This window comes from Drosophila pseudoobscura, chromosome X (assembly GCF_009870125.1).
Source record: "Drosophila pseudoobscura strain MV-25-SWS-2005 chromosome X, UCI_Dpse_MV25, whole genome shotgun sequence".
Classification (NCBI taxonomy): Eukaryota; Metazoa; Arthropoda; class Insecta; order Diptera; family Drosophilidae; genus Drosophila; species Drosophila pseudoobscura.
This window is the reverse complement of record NC_046683.1, coordinates 63,713,077-63,730,383: the sequence shown is the minus strand read 5'-3', so window position 1 is coordinate 63,730,383 and position 17,307 is coordinate 63,713,077. Positions and strand designations below refer to the sequence as shown.

General features: G+C 43.8%; 1 protein-coding gene across 2 annotated transcripts in view; it reads right to left on the bottom strand.

The window, feature by feature from the left end:
- Positions 1–1,488: 1,488 nt before the first annotated feature.
- Positions 1,489–17,307, bottom strand: part of sty (sprouty signaling antagonist) — a 28,353-nt gene continuing 12,534 nt past the window's right edge. For both annotated transcript variants that reach the window (XM_015188437.2, XM_001352824.4), the window contains exon 2: positions 1,489–3,939. In XM_015188437.2, the coding sequence (XP_015043923.2) occupies positions 1,715–3,616 (1,902 nt within the window). In that variant the 5' untranslated portion in view covers positions 3,617–3,939 and the 3' untranslated portion in view covers positions 1,489–1,714. The remainder of the gene's footprint in view (positions 3,940–17,307) is intronic.

The following is a 17,307-nucleotide window of genomic DNA, read 5'->3' as shown; positions in this document are numbered from 1 at the left end:
ATTTTTTGTGTGTTTGCATTTTGTATTTTTTTTTTTAGTTTAATAGTTAGGATTCTTTTAAGCATAGGTATATCTAGGCATATCGTATCGTATCGTATCGTATATATATATATATAGTACATATACAGATTACAGTTTACAGATATATATATAGCAAATATATATTGTAATGTGTTTTTAGTGTTTTGTTTTTTTAATATTAATTTTTTGTTTAGTTTACTTTACTCTTTTTTTCGTATAAATTGTTTTGCTTTTAAGTTGCTAATTTGCCACTGTATGTATTTGTTTTTATATTTTAAATGTTTTGTTTTTTTTTTGTTTTGTTTGTATCATATTTCATATGGATATTTTCTATACAAAAAAAAAAAAAAAAAAAATTGTCGTTTTTTGCTGCATTTTACATTTAAGTTTTTCTTGGCTTGGCTTTTCTTTCTTTCTTTCCTTCCTTCCATCGTTCAGTTGTTCCTTCAGTTTTTCTGCTATTATTTGGAATATTTGTATTTTGTATGTACAATTCTTGTTTGCTCTCGGCTTCGGGGCTACGATATAGCATCTATAAAATACACTCATAAGAAACTAATTTCATTTTTCCCATACATATTGTAGAGTTGAGTAGAGTAGAGTTGAGTAGAGTAGGGTACTATTCTCTTCTCAAACAGATTTGTTCCGGCTACCAATAGATACATTTATAAGCACATTTACACACGAGTACTGGGATCCTGGTCTATGGTTCCCATTAAGAAATACACGTTACGGCACATCGTAGATACATCAATATTTAAGTTAAGAATTTCTTTAAATTCGTACAATATTTTATGCGTTTGTTTTTGCTACAACATCAAAAATGGACGTGGTATAATATTTTTCGACTACAATTTCTTATGCCATTTGCAATATTTCTCTAAAAACTTATCTCTTCCGCTCCGTAGTATATGTATTCATTTTGTATATAGGATTATATATATTTACTATATAATCTGGTGTTATGCCTCATTTCAAATCGTTTTTCTTTTCTTTTATTTGTTTTTCTTTTTATATGAAAATAAAAAAGGGTTTCCTCTACTCTCCTTTTACCCCCCACCCCCCCGGTACAAACATTTGTGTGTGAGTGTGTGTGTGTGTGTGTTTTTCGCATTGGAAAATTCATTGGAATACATTTTATACATACAAAATATATTGTTTAAAAATTAAAAATTTGACTTAGAAATTGAACATTGAATTTTAAAATTTAAAATTAAAAAAAAAATTGAAAATAATACAAAAAACACATCATCATAAAAAGCCAAATATAAATCCCTAATCCTTTAGTTGTCCCTTTCTTTTCCCGGTTTTCCCGGTTTCCTCGGATTCCCGCTTCTCTTTTTCATTTCCCTTTCCTTTTTTTAATTAAGCAAAAAAAAAAATTGTATTTTTTTTAAATAACATTTCTAATAATTAATAATTATCTGTTTGCAGTCTTTGGTTATTTAATTTTTTCTCTTTCTTTCTTTCTTTCTTTCGTTCATTCTTTCTTTCCTCTTGTTTTTATATCCTTTAATTCATATATTAAATATTTTCTTTCGTATATATACTATATATATTTTTAGGGGTTGGGTTCCACCGCACTTTCCAGCTCCAGATTCCAGCTCCTGCTTGGTGAATTTTCATTGCCCTGTGTCTGAGGTTTTTTCGGCTTGGGAAAAACCACACACAGAACACGGGGGGACTCCCCCCTCTAGTAGTCCGGACTGGAGTCGAGGAGCCGCTTCTCGGGTGTGAGGTCGCCCTTGCGAAGGATACGACTGGCGGCCGCACTGCAGCCATGATCAATGGCCTTGCCATTGGCCTGGCTCAAGGTTCCCATGCCTGCTCCGCCGATCTGCCCTCCGTTGGTCGTCCCATTGAGGCCGCCGCCGAGTCCGCCGTTGGCTCCGTTGACGCCCAGTGGCACAATCGGCAGCATGCTGCTGGTGGAGCCAATGCCGCCCGCCCCGCCCACGCCCTGGCAGCGACACCCGCGGCCCGCAAACCGCCCGTAACACTTCTCGCAGAGCTTCATGCAACCCCGCATCGGCCAGTAGCACCACAGGCATGGCAGCACAATCGACAGAGCCCCCAGCCAGCCCCATCTCTGGGTGCGCTTGTAGGGGCCGCAGGAGCAGGGATTGTCCACACACGGGGTGCCGTTGCCGTCATCGCAGTCCATGTCGTTGTCCCGCGCACAGTGGTAGAACAACGCCTTGGCGCAGCACAAGCAGGAGGCATAGTCGATGATGGACTCGGCGCTGCACAGACAGGTCTTGTTGCAGACCCATGTCTGGGGCAGCGGGCGCGGACTCTGGCACTGCTCGCAGCGGCAGCGGCCGCACCGCGGACACACAATGGGTATCATTAGCGTCGGATCGCCCCCCATCACAATGGGCCCGGGTCCGCCGCCTCCGTTGCCGGGCTGGGCCTGCAGCAGCTCCTCCAGTGCGTGCATGTGCTCCTTGCTCGTCTGCGTCTGCGACTGGAGCGTCTGCGTGGCGGGTGTTGTGGCTGTCGGCTGCTTGGTGATGATGGGTTGCGTGATGGGCTGCTGCGACAGTCCCAGACCCAGGCCCAGGCCCAAGCCCAAGCCCAGTCCCAGTCGAGGCTTTGTGGCGGGTTGTCCTTTGCTTAGGTGATGCTGCTGCTGTTGCGCTGGCGTTGTGGAGTGCAAATGTGAATGTAATAAGCCATCGGTATGATCGATTCCTCCTGCTCCTGCTCCTGCTCCGGCTCCGGCTCCTCCCTGCGTCGCCGTCGTTGCCGCCGTCGTCGCTCCCAGCCGGACATGAGGTGGCTGCTGGCCAAAGGAGGATTGCTGATGGTGATGCGAGTGCTGGTGCGGGTGTGGGTGTTGCAGGTGCTGCAGGTGCTGATGGTGCTGCTGCCGCTGTGGCAGCAACAGCAAATGATGCGTTGTCGTCTGGCCATTGTCCTGCTGCCCAGCCGGATGCTGCATGCGCGTGGCATGCTGCAGCGGCGTGTCCACATACTCGTTCGTTAGCCTCTCGGACTCGGGTCGCGGTTGCGCCAGTGTGACTGGAGACTGGGGCACTGGTTGATCAGCGCTGGTTTGGAAATGACTAAGGAAGTTGTTGTTCTCCGCCGCGGATGCTAGGCTCAACAGTGGCGCCGGTGCTGGCGGCCGTCTGCGGAAGCTCGAACCGGATACGGAAATGGAGCCCGAGCCCGTGCCGGTGCCCGTTCCCGTGCTACTGCTAGTCGCAGTCGCTGTCGATGAGGAGGCGTTGCTGCTGTTGCGACTCAAGCTGCTCGGTCGCTGTGGCAGAAATGTCAGATGATGGATCTGATAATCGGAATCGTAATCGGCCGAAATCGGTGATGCGGGTATTATCGATATCGTGTTATTATTTATCGTCGTCGCTATCGCTGTCGCTGTCGCTGTCGTCGTTGCGTTAATACTAAGTTGTTGCTGCTGTGAATTATTATTGTGGATTGCTGCTGTGGTTGCTGCTGTCGATGCCACGGATGCTCCTCCCTGGACACCACTTAGTGCTGTCGGCTCCGGCGCCCTTGGTCGATGCACGCGCGGTAATAGCTTCGGGGGCCGGGGTGGCGCCAAGGGATCGCCGCCATTTCTGCGATCCATGTAGTGTTGTACTCCAATACTCCCGCTACCGCTCCTCTCCTGCTACACTCTCTCTTTCACTCACTCACTCTCCTCTCCCCTCTCCTCTCCTCTCGTTCTCCTTTCTCCTCTCTCCCGTCTCCTCTCCACCGCCTCCTCTGCCTCCAGAGCTCTCTCTCTCTCGCTCTCTCGCGCTATTGCATATATATCTTTTCTCTGGATATATCTCGCTCTCTCTCTCTCTCGGGTCTCTCAATGCCTTCGATAATAGTTTCTGCCCTCGGAATCAGCTCGATTTGCCTTCATCCTTTTGCAGTGTTTGCCTTTTTTGCTACGATTGCTATCTGTAAACGAAAAAGAAAGAAAGATTTTCATTAGTTTAAGCATATTTTAGGGTTTATATCTATAGGATATCGTAGCATATATTTTATTATGATTTTTTTATTGCAGGCCAAAGCAAGCAGTGCTCAAATCAACCGAGGGGCTCTGCTGCATCACACGTTTCTCGAGTTTAATGATATTTCTTGATATTTCAGTCAATTCCTGAGATATATCTAACATTTAAAGGTTTTCCAATCCATCATACTGATAATAATGATGCTTTTACAGAATTTCTAAACATTTAGCGATGATATATCATTAGTTAAAGTTTCTTTCGGCGGTATTATAATGATATTTCTCTAGTAAATTTCCGTGCCTTAAATGGGGGTCTTTGATCCCGAAGAAACTGCAAGAATTCCACGAATTAATCAAAATATCACGTAGATCACGTGGGCACCCCACAAATACACACAAGGTCTCTTCTCGCCATAAGAAACCAGGGCGTGCCCGGGGTTCAAAGTACATTTTTCTTTTTGCTTTTAATGAACTTTTTGCAAATTTTCATCTCTATTTACGGGTTTAATGTTTTGTTGTTAATTAAAACAAAAAAACCATCTTTTAAACACTTCTTGAGATACATATTTATAAAAGGCATAATCTTGAGGTTTTTATTATAATAATTATATTTCTCGTCACTCGTTTTGGAGTTTCACTTGAAATGGGGCGGGAGCACATGATTTTTTTGAAGATTATGTCGCTTTCTGGGGTTTTTTCTATGGAATTTGTGGGTACGGTTCGGTTCGGTCTAGAGATCTAGAGTTGGAGATCAAATTACTTGAGAGACTGCTGCCAAACAGATCTGGCGGTAGTAATCTCTCTCTCTCTCTCTCTCTTTCGCCCTCTCTCCCTCTCTGGTTGCTTTCGAGTATATGTACAAACAAATTTCGAATGCCGCCCTCGACATTTGGTAACCCCCATTATCTGTCTTAATTGCTTTCACCCCACCGCACCCCAGCCCGCCTCTATCTGGCCTCTAGAATTTTATTTGATTTGATTTCGTGTTTCCACAAATTCCATTCAGTATTTCCGTTTGTCTATCAAAAATATGGACATAACTTTCATTATTAAATGGCGCAAAAATTAGCGTAAAAAGATCTCAAGATTCTGAATGAACTTTGAACTGGGGATCGGATCGCGTATCGCGTAGACCGTATGATATGATGTGCTGATGATTATGGCACATGTTTATGGCAAAACAATGGTATTTTTATGGTATTTTTATGGCATGTTTTTGTCAGATTTATGGCAAAACAACAACAACAACAACAGCGAGAGCAAAAGTTAATCTCTTTTGCTGAGGCCTGAGGCCACGGTCCCGGTCCCGGTCCCGGTCCATGCGGCGTATGAGTAATGCCCACTGATCGATTGCCTCGCGAGACTAACCGAAAGATCTCGATAGTCCGAGAGAGATCTCTAAAGGCGACAAACATCTCTAGAAGCTCTGGAGAGTAGAGAAAGCTCTCTAGAAGAAGAGAAAAGATCTGAGAAGAAGGTGGAACACCATCTTCTAGAGGAGCAGGCGATCCTCTACGATCTCCGCACTCTGTTCTCTGTCGCAGTCGCGATAAACATTTGCTTGCACACATAATTAAAGAGCACTCGCTGGTGCTGGCAAATAAGGAAATACAGGAAATTATAACCATAAAACGCCATATAGGCAAAAATAAAAAATAACAAAAAAATATGAAGAAAAAATAAGACTGTTTACTGAACAAAACAAAGTATATTCCCATATCGAAGCGATAAAAAAAGGCCAACGAATTATTATTATTATTATAGTGAGGCATAAAAATTGTTTCTAGCGCCAATGGGGGCATATATCCACAAGGAAAGGAGAGGGAGAGAGAGGGAGAGAGAGAGGGAGAGAGAGAGGGAGAGAGAGAGATATTCCAGTGGCATGGACCATGCCCCTAGGTACACGTTAGGGGACGTTCGAGTCTCCCCATAAATATCGTGCTTATACATAGTATGGCATAGATCCACGTACACTGCGAACCGAAAGTATACGTCCTCCCCGGCAGGGGGTTATAAAATAAAGAAAATTAACACAAACGCCCACTTATTGACGTCATGTCCGGTACTCAAAAACAATTTTCGAGAATGATCAACAATGGGGGGGGGGGGGGGGGGGGGGGAAAAAAGAAGCAAAATAGAAAAACACACACACAAATCGGGTTCGGGGATCGGGATCGGGATCGGTACTGGGGGCCCAGTGATTGCCAATAAGAAAAATACAGGTCCCTCTATATATCTGTAGCTGTGGCTGTATCTGTATCTGTATCTTTGGCAATCGTTGGGAATATGTAAGCGTCATTCTCGGATTCTTTGATATACACTTTTTCTTTCTTTTTGGTAGTAAATTGTTGTTGCTTTTTTCTGGTATCTTTTTAAAGAATGAATTATGGGGAAAATGCTTTGATGTGGCTATAAAAAGATATAGAACTAGCAGAACTGCTCGAAATACATTCCCAATGAATGGAATTCTGATTCGGCTCTCTCTTAATATCAATAACTAGTGCAAATTGGCCATAAATTCCTGCGTTAACTAGTGGATATTGATCAATAAATCCCATGTGATTTTGGGGGCTGCTGGAAATCCCATTAAAAGGTGTAAATGTTGCCCATAAAAACATATTTAAATTGCTTCATAAATTTCAAACAAAACAACAACAAAAATACATGAACAATAAATAATTCTTTGTTTTTTTTTTGTGATACCCTAGATGAATGGTTGATGGCATTTTGAGGGATTTTATGGGTGTTCTGAATTTTCATAGCAAAAATCTCAGTTTTAAAGAAAACCCTATTGCAAGGCAAAGTATTCTCTGGTCTAAAAGCACTATATCTTTCGTGTTTCTAAAGATAATCCAATGAAACTTTCCACTAGGCACTGTCATAGAATCATTCAGATATTTCCCGCAAGACACAGACCCGTAACACCCCCTTGAGAGCAATCTTTCTGGCTTTAAATCCTTATATGTCTTTCTTCTTTCTCAAGATACTTTTCTACACCTATGTTTCCATAAAAAAAACTCTTTTTCAGAGGGTATCTTTGGCTCCCATTCACCTCCAATATCTAGCCTGAAATTCTTATTTCTATTGACGTATTCCCCCCCTTCCACCCTCCTCTGCCACTCTGTAACCCCCCCGACAAAAGTAATGCCAAGATTTCGATTTCATTCTTAAATTAATTGGCCGCAAAGCACAGCAGCGGGAATACAAATACAAACACACACACACACACACACACGTACACACACACACGTACACGCGTACACACGTAATTTGAAAACAATTTTTGTTTAGTGTTGTTTTTGTTGTTGTTGTTGTTGCTGTTGTTATTGTTTTTTGTTCATTTCACGCTTATTTTTAATTGCACTAAAATTCTTGTTCTTCTGAGGCAAACTTTGACCTTGGAACGCAGCAGAGGCGGCAGTGGCAGCGCCAGTGGCAGCATCGCTGCCAATTCGCATTCGAATTCACGTATATTCGCGTATTCGTATTTTGTGAATAAAATACAACGAAAACGAAAAGAGAGAGAGAGAGAGAGAGAGATGTGATGTGATTCAATGGCGCACGAATTGTGAAATGTGGCATTTGAAACGTTTTCATTAATAAGTGGGGATCCGCAGGCAAAGACAGGGGCTGAGGGGGGGGAGGGGAGAGCGCCAAAGCGGGGGCGATGTCCCCCATGGCTAATTCATCCAAACGATTCAAAAGATACATTCATTCGCATTCGCATTCGCTGGTGTTGATGGTGTCGTCGTGTCTCTCTCTCTCTCGCTCTCTCTCTCCCTCTCGCTCGCTTCCCCTCTCTGTCTGTTTTGTGTTCTGTGGGTTTGCGTTTGTTTGTTCGCCTGTTTGCACAAACAAGTGTCACTGCCAGTCGCGATTTAAATAAAATTATTTAACGCCGCAGACGGCAGAGGGCCCAAAGGCGGGGCGGGACGGGGCGGGGCGGGGAGGGCGAGGGCGAGGGAGGGGCGGCCGAAGTAACGAAGGCAAGAACTAGGTTTATGGGTCGCAGATCTCACATTTGGCTTAAAGAAACAAAGGGATATAGAGGGACGAGTTGTTGGAACATTTCTGAGGGGGGGACTCCTTCGATTAGGAATAATTATTCAGCAGAGATGGACAGAATCCCAAAATGCAGCCACCACAAACAAACCTCTTCTTAAAATCATAATACCCCTCGCTGTCACTACTGCCTCTCCCTCTCTCTTACCCAAAGCCAGGCAAAAAATCAAATGCAAACAGGTTTGTCTCTCACTCTCGCAGCCTCCGCCTCTGCCGCTTGCCCCTGCCCATGCCCCTACCCCCCGCCCCTGCCTCTGCCCCTGCCCCTACCCCCGCCCCTGTCCATGCCCCTGCTCTGTTTCTGGTTAACAACTCGGCGACGGGCACCAGAGACACCAGACACTTGCCCCTGCCTCCGCTGCCCCCTCCCCCCCTGCCGCTTTGCCTTATCAATGGCCATTTACCGTTTTCAATTGTCAAATTAATTAATAAAATATTATTGCCCTGGCGAAAATGGTAATGTCAACATGTGACCCAATTAAAAAAAAAAAAATATTCATTAAAAAACCAACAACAAAAATAAATACAATAATGAAATACGAGACAGTTTCCTGAGCCCCAAAGAGTAAATGTTTTTTATGGATTTTTTGTAGTGCCCTTTCAAAGGTTCCCCCCCCCCCCCCCCCCCTACCCACCAAAAGTGCTCGAAACCTTTCGTGGCATTTACTGGCACTTTTCCTATAGACAGTGTTCCGATTTTTCTGTGCATTTATCATGTCTGGAATGCGTGCACGAAAAACTCTTGTTTTTTTTTGGTTTTTTTTTTTGGTTTTTTTGGCATTTCTTTTGGACTTTTTTTTGCGCTGCTCTGATTTTCAATTTGATGTCAAGTTCTGGTGGCAGCAAAAATCTGTATGCACAAGCATTAATTGGCCATATAAAAGATACAAATGTGTCAATGTTGGGCTTAAGGAAATGGTGGTAAAGCGAAGTACTTTGATTATAAATTTATTAATTTTTTGAGGCCTTTCTTCGGGGGAGAAATCAAAAAAGCAATTATGGGATTTAAATATTAACACTAGAAAACTCTTTAGATACGTTTTTTTTGTTCTTTCGAAAACTGTTTCCGTTTATCCCTATTTTATGGGTTCTGTTTTGAAAACATGTTGCATTTTGTGGGATGTCTGCTAAAAATATACACACACACACACACAAAGATGCAAAGACACAGATGCAGATACAGATACAGATACAGATACGGATACGGATACATTTGTATGAGAAATGTGAAGAGCGACAGATGAAAAACCTACACAGGAAACGCTAATGACTGCAGGCATCTGAAACGGGAATCCGGTAGAAGATGCTGCTGCCACGAGATACACGAGTATACAGAGATGCAGAGGGAGATGGGGAGAGACGGGTAGACACAGCAAGATATAGATACAGCCGAGAGCTCGAGTCCCCGAACTCCAGATGAGAGTCACATCACAGCGCAGAGCCCACAGATCATTAAACTATTTAAATGCCCAATCGAGTGAGGAGAGAGAGAGAGAGGGAGATAGAGGCACCGCCAGAGACCATATGTTGCATGCAGCAGCCACAAGCAGCCAGCAGGCTAATAGTTTTCAAAGCAAATGAGCAGCACATGTGGCAGCGGCAAAGGGCTCCTCACACAGATACAGATACTACCGAAATGTGTGTTAATGAAAGAAGATACACCAACACACAGACACAGACACAGACACAGCCACATTCGTGTATGGCAGGGCCCTCTCCACAATGATAATTATCATATGATAATGATGATTATGTTCTTTCATTCTTGGTGTCTGAAATGGTGAGGGTTTCTTCTTTTTTTTTTTTTTGTGTTGGGTTTTCCTTTAGACATTTTTATATAGAAATCATTGAAGAAACAGAGAAGCCAGAGATCACCTGAGAGGAAGAGAGGTAGAGAGGGAGACAGGGAGAAGCATCAAAAGAGATCAAATCACCAACAAATGAAGCAAAAACGAATGAAACGAAGAGCCCAAGAAGAGACAGGGAAGGCGAACCAATTTCCATCAGAGATGCCTCGCAAAATAACTAGTTCAAAGAACTAGTTTCAAGCCCGGTTCCGGATTCGCTTTGAAGAAGGAGGAAACAGAGGATTCGGCTTGGTTTTTCCAACTTTGTTTCGGCTTTAAGAGATCTTTTTCCTGGGTTTACGTACTACCCAACTATCGATCAATGCCTAGAGAACCTTTTAGGTGTTTCAAATCCCTGGAACTAGTTCTTTTTGAAGGCTCATCGCTGCATCGAAGACGACTGTTGAGCCTCTGGTGTCTGCTCTTTCGAGCTTAGATCAGAAAAGAGAGAGAGAGAGGAAGCAGGGGGGAGAAGAAGCCCCATAAACTACAAAGTGATCGACCTTAAGATTTTCTTCTGCCGATTGTCGCTCCCCCCCTTGCCCCTTGCCGTCTGCTGCTCCATCTGTCTCCTCTTACAATTTTCTCTAGGCTACAAACCAAAAGTATCTATGTATCTATGTATGTCTCTCTCCGCTTGTGTGTGTGTGTGTGTGTCCGTGCCTTTTGTAAAGTAGGTAGATTTCAGGTAGAATTTTCTCTGCCGCTGCCGCTGTCGCTGCGAGTTAAGTGGCAGCCAAAAAAGGAAGCTGCAACATGTGTTGCCCTGCCACATCTTCCTACTCCCAGGATGGTATAATGCCCCTCCGATCGTGTTGTGCGTGCAGGCATTGTAGACACACACACACACACACACAGCCAGAGAAACACCTTTCCATCGCCAGAGATCTCCCTGTGTTTCCTTTTTCTTTTTCTATACAGCTAAAACCCACGCATCCAACAGATGTTCTCCTGATTTTTCATTGTGAAAAATGTTTTCTCCCCCCACTAACCCTCTCTGTCTGTCACTCTCTCTCTCTCTCTCTCACTCTTTCCCTCTCTCTAGCCTTATTGATGATTTCTTTGATTTGGATTTCTATTGCATCGCTTTTGTTGAAATTCTCAATCGAATCATCGCTGCTGCAAGCTGCTGCCTTCATTCTTGTATCTTCCAGATACGGCCAGGAGCAGGGGTTGCCTTGTGAGGCAGGGGACGAAAATGAATCGAGTGGATCGAGTGGATCGAGTCCAGTCAGAGTCACTGCGTATGGAAATACTGATGGTTTCCCTTCCATTCTTGGGATACATATGTACATATCTATCCAGGAATAGGTATCAAAGGATATATTTCTCCATTTAGGGGTAAAACTTAAGGCATTTTCAATTGCAAAAACATATATTTGATGAAAGTTTGGCTCAAGCATTTCCAAACAGGGTTCAAAACGTATAAATATGAACTTTATAGCCCAGATTATTGGCATAAATGTGAAAAAAATTCCATAATATATTTGAATTGAGTCTCCTAATGGCATCCCTTCTTGGTTACCCATTTCATCCCCTCGTCAATCGTCTGTTATTATAATTTTGAAATTATAATACAGATACCTTTCCCTTCCTTCTGTTCCTCCTCTTTCTCTAGTCCTCAAAGCAACGCCCACACCTTTTGGGAATGGGCTCCATCCCTCTCTCTCTCTCCCTCTCTCTCGTGACAATAGAAACGGGGGAATACAATGAAAACACAGACTAATAGAGACACACACACACACACACAGAATGAAAGGTAGAGGGAGAGGCAGAGGCAGAGGGGCAGGCAGGCAACGCACACAACATTATTTTCTATATATCTAATTTGCGTGAAATTCTCTATTCAAAAATTCCGCTCACATCCTTCTTACACGCGCAAACGCCCACACAGAAGCGGCAGCGGCAGAAGTATCTAAGTATCTGAAGACGCGGCCAACGCTGCGGCAGCGCAGTCGGCGACAGCTGGCTGTGTGTGTATCTGTGCCCATAGACAAAAAAAAATATATATATAGAATAAAAATTGCAAAAAAACCGAAAAAATTCATGACATGCTGGTGATGACGTCAATGAAACGGCACACACACACACACACACACACCCAAAAGATACATTTACAAGCACACAGATACAGATACATCTAACCGCCGGCCTGTCTGTCTCTCCGTCCGCCACCGCCGCCACCGCCGCCTCCGCCTCCGCTTTCGTGTCTTTTCTAGCCGCCTGACGCTCCTCTATTTATAGAGTCCTTGCCCCAAAAATAGCAGCAAATATTTGGGCGACGGCAACGGCCTCCTTTTTGGGGAAGGAACAGTCCTACCCACCCGACGAAAGCAACAAAAACAAAACAGGGACAACAGCCAAGTGGCAAGAGGCAAGAGGCAGGCGACTACTGTGGGCTATGTAAACAACCTGACCCGCCCTAATGTATCCCAAAGATACAACACGCACAGATACAGACACACGCACACACACACACACACACACACGCAGACAGCCACCCACTGGGGGGTGCGTGCAGACAGAGGCAAAGCCAAAAGTTTATCAAAGAATGAGACCCGAAAAGTGCGTGACTCTCAGGGCAAAGTTTTTCTGCCCTCTGTGTGTGTGTGTGTGCAAAGATAGAGATGGAACATCCACCAGATACTTTGTGGAAGGTAGGTAGATCTAAGCCCGCGAGGGTTTTCCTTCCAAAATGCAGGCACGCACCAAGAAAGTATCTCTAAAAGAGTGTTTTCTATAAGGAAAGGAGATTTCAAACCAAAGAAATCTTCACTTTTTGCCACAGATTCCCCTGCAAATGTGGTAGGCACTTTTTGGAGATGATTTGCTCCACTTTAAACAATGAAAAATCATGGGAAAAGTGCTATAATTTCTATGATTTCTTGGAAGTTAAATTTAGATCCACTTCGTGTCACGCACATACCCCCTGGGGGGGGGCAGCACGCACTTGACTCCTCATCTTCGTCATCATTTGCGTCTGCGTTTGCGTCTGCCTCGTCGTTTTGTCCCACAAAATTTCCTTTGAACCCCAAAAAGTCTATTTTTAGATACAACGAAAATTTCCACCAAAACGAAAGAAAGAACAACAACAACAAAAAGAGAACGAAAAGCGGAAAGCCTTAGAGAGAGTGCTGTCACCCTGCCACACACACAGACAGACACACACACCTGTAACTGTAACCCCAGGCAAAAGTAGGGGGCATGGCGGAGGCGGAGGCGGACGCTTAAGCTGTCTGGTGGAAATCGTTTTGATTGTGGGTGGACAAGCACACGCCCACTCGCCCACACGCCCACTCGCCCACGGAGGCGAAAGCCTTACGGAAGGAGGAAGGCCGGTGCTGCTGCTGCGTGGGAAGGCCCGTCCTGAGGTCACCTACGCGAAACACATGGCTAAAACGTTGCCGAGTCCTGGAGACAGCGAGCGTCCTGTGGCCCACGCACAAGATCCCGCCTCCAGACGCCTCCTCAAGCGCCAGAGTGCTATTTTTGACCATGACTCTTGCTGCCTCTTTTAGCTTTAGCTTATCCCTTACCCGCAGCCCCCAACCCCCACCCCCACCCCCACCGCAAGCCCAAGCCCCAGCCTCGTGGATATTCTCATATTTTCCCGATGAAAAACGTTGGAGTTTTCACCTGCTGCCTGCCTGGTTGGCTTCTTCTGGTGGCAAAGGTCACACGGTTGCAGCAATTGCATTACAAATTCATTAGAAAATTACACAATTCAGAGGGAGATGGGAAGAGAGCGAGAGAGGGAGAGAGGTGTCATAGGAAATGCCACCTTTTTTGCTCCATTCATCCCTTGGAACATCATCTAGGGCTCTTTGGTGCTGGGAACATCATCTAGGGCTCTTTGGTGCTTCAAGCCTTGGCTTTTACTCACTTTAGAACCTCAGAAACTTGTATTTTTCAAACTCGTGCCCAAAGAACATTGTTTTTTGCAGCTCCAAGCGTTCTTTTTTAAGCACTTTATAGCCAAAATGTCTCATTTTTCCTATGAAACCCCATCCTTGTGTCATTTTTCCAGCGAAACCCCATCCTTGGGGCAGAGAAACTCTTTTAACGATCACTTTTACCATTATAACACCATTTTCTGATCACTTGAACCATCAGAAGCGAAACTTTTCCTCGATTTATCCACCGGAAAGGCTACATTTTCCATCTTCATCATCCTATAGAAGCTCTTTCCCAATATGATACCTTTAGAGCACATATTTCTCCTTGGGTTCCACCACAGAAAGAACCTTCAAACCTTTTTGTTTTTGTATCCCAATCCGAATCCAAATCCGTATTCGTATCTAAATCGTTCGTTATTGTCCCACCGACCCACCGACCAACCGGCCATTCATTGACGACAATTTCTATAGCGATATATTCAGCGATTTGTTGTTTTGCTTAGCTGCGCACAAAGATATAGATAGATGTACAGATATGTACACGGATGGATATATATAGATGTTGAATGTGTCGGCGATTAATGAGCATTTTGTATGCGTTGCTCGGACGTAGCCAACGAACCACTTGGGTGGCACGTCTATCCGTCCATCCATTCAGTCCACTCCCCATTCCGCTGCCAAAATGCTGGAGCCAGAGAGAGAGGGAACAAAGTGCCACAAAAACTAAAGCCAACAAAACGGAAATGAGAGCTCAGGGCGGTTGGGGGGGGCGAGGCCAGCGTGTGGCAAGGGGGCAGTAGTGCCTGCCACAAAGTTATTGTCTTTGCTCGGCTAATGGACAAGCTTCTAGCGGCATGCGGCATGTGGCAAGCACCCAAATTGAGATGCAAAAAGGGATTGCCTTCAAAGAAATTATGAGGGATGTGCTCCAAAAGGATCCACCACAGGGATCCACCAAGAGTATCCATTGCAAAGGGAATCTGAAACGATCTGCAGATGATTGTATACCATGTACATTAATCCATTATTTTGAGAGCTCTTTAGACCACCTCAAACTTGTCCTTTCCTAGATTCCATTCCACATATTACTCCACATTTCAAAGCGGGTTCTGTCTCCTTTCTAGATACAAATTCCCCAGATATCTAACTATTTTTCCTCTACATTCATCTATTTGTGGTATTATATTTTCTACTTCTGGTACGATCGTCTCATGAATCCCTTAAAAAGACTACAATTTATTTATAACAAATATAATTTTCAAAAATAAACAAGAGACTTGGTTGTTGTTGTTTTTGTTTTTTTGTTTTTTTGGTGGTCTTATTTTGGTTTTTGCGACGACGACAACGACGACGACGACAAAAATAATGAAAATCACATGTTTTGCTTGCGGCATCAAAATTGTGTTGCTTCTTGTTTTTGCTCGCAGTTTTTCTTCTTGTGGGGCGGCGGCTGTCACAGCACAGATACAAAGATACTTTTTGTGGTGGTTACCGATAGATACTTGTACACGAGTGTGTGTGTGCGCCTATCTTTCTCTATGGCATATCTGAAAAATCTCAAAACGAAATTTCATTGAAGCGTGCTACGTGCCGCCACCCGCCAATCGCCACCCGCCCCCACTGCCACTGATGCGCCCCTCTGCCACATATTTCGCAGCCACCTTTCCGCGAGAGTTCAGTAAATGTCACATGGGGTGCAGGCCATGCGCAATTCTTGGCCTAAACCGCCAATTTGTTCCCCACTTTTCCCCCACTTCTAGCTGATATTTTGTTCCACTTCCCTTTCGCTCCTCTTATCCTTGTTCTTTCTCCTCGATCTTTTCTTTTTCCATAACTTTTCGTCTCCCTTTTGCCTGTTTTCCCTGCATTTTCCCCCATCGCTAAACATTTTGTATGCTCGTTTCCCCCACAAAGTTTTTCATTTATGAGAATATTTTTTCTGCAATTTTCTATCTATAGTTTTGTCCGCTTTGCCGCCTGCCGCCTGCCCCATGCCACAGGGCCCCCCCCCGCCACCCCCTGTCGCCTTCTAAGCCTTTGTTTTGCAATTATGTCGTCGTCGTTTCTGTCTGTGTTGTTGTCGTCAGAACGTGTTCTGGTTTATATTAACTATTCTACAGATACAGCCACAGCCACAGCCACAGCTACAGATACATCTCTAAAGATACAGATAGAGAATACAAGTGTACAGAGATATCTATGAGATACAAATGTATATTCTGAATTGCATTTACATTTTGGTAACAGTATTTCGTGATTATTCTATTTTTAATCCTTCTCTCTCTCTCTCTCGCTGTCTCTCTCTTTCTCTAGCGGGAAAATGCAATTAATTTGCTGTCATTTTGTTTTTGGTTTTTGCAGTTTTTGTTGGGCTTTTGATTTTATTTTTGCCTCTCGTAGGGTTGTTCCGTCCGTCGTTCAATCTATTCTTGAATACTATCCGTTAGATACTATATCTTTATATTCGTACACAACATTTGCCTATAAATCAGGTGGAAAGATCAGTAAGTGACGGCAGGCGGGTACGAAGATTGATTGAATTCGGGTATCGCGATCTGTCGACAGAGTACTTTTCACCTCACAATTCGAAAGGGTATTCGCAGGAGTATATATCTGTTCCCTTTCTTCCACCCCTAAGAAGGCTCTACGAACACCTGGAAAAGGTGCTCCAGAAACTACCAAACCCCACGATATGATGTTGTATCTTTCCTTCTTTTAGATAATTATCTGTAGAAATGCTGGAACTATATCTATATCTATTCGTATTAAATATGCCTCAAATATTGCAATCAAATTTTTGAATCGAATCAAGTGGCAAGAGGCAATTCTCACTCGGCAATCGCCGTGTAGAATATTTATGTCATAGCCAAAAATATCGCCCCGAAATACGTTTCATTCATAATGGAAGAAGAAGGAGATTCTCGCACAGAAAAACAGACACACACACAGACAAACAGAGACACACGTTTATACGATACGTTGTATGCGATATATAAATATAAATAAATAAATTAAATGCTTAATTTTTATTAGCCAAATAAACAGCTAGACAGCAAGACAGACCAGACACACATCGCCAGGCGATAGCCGCAGAGCGAAACGAGGCACAAGATCTACAATGACGTTGATGACGCAGACGATAGAAGCCGATGATGATGATGATGATGATGAGAATATTCGCCAAAGGCGGGAAGACTCTTTTTCTTCGTATTTTTGGAGGGGAAAAGCTAAGGTTTTCCATGGGTTATTGGGGTTGCCTTTCAAAGGCATAAATGGAACAGTGGAACAGTGGAACAGCGGTGAAACAACATTTGGAACACTTGGAAAGACACACGAAACCTCAAAAACGAGACAGCGAGAAGGTGGCAGGGGATCCATCGATCAAAAAAAGAAAAGAAAACCAAAAAAACTAAAATGTTAAGACGTTTATCGGTCGAAAAATAAGTGTTTTTTACGCCTCTCTTTTATTTATTCTCTTCGTTTTTGTTGTTGTTGTTCGTTGTGTATGCGA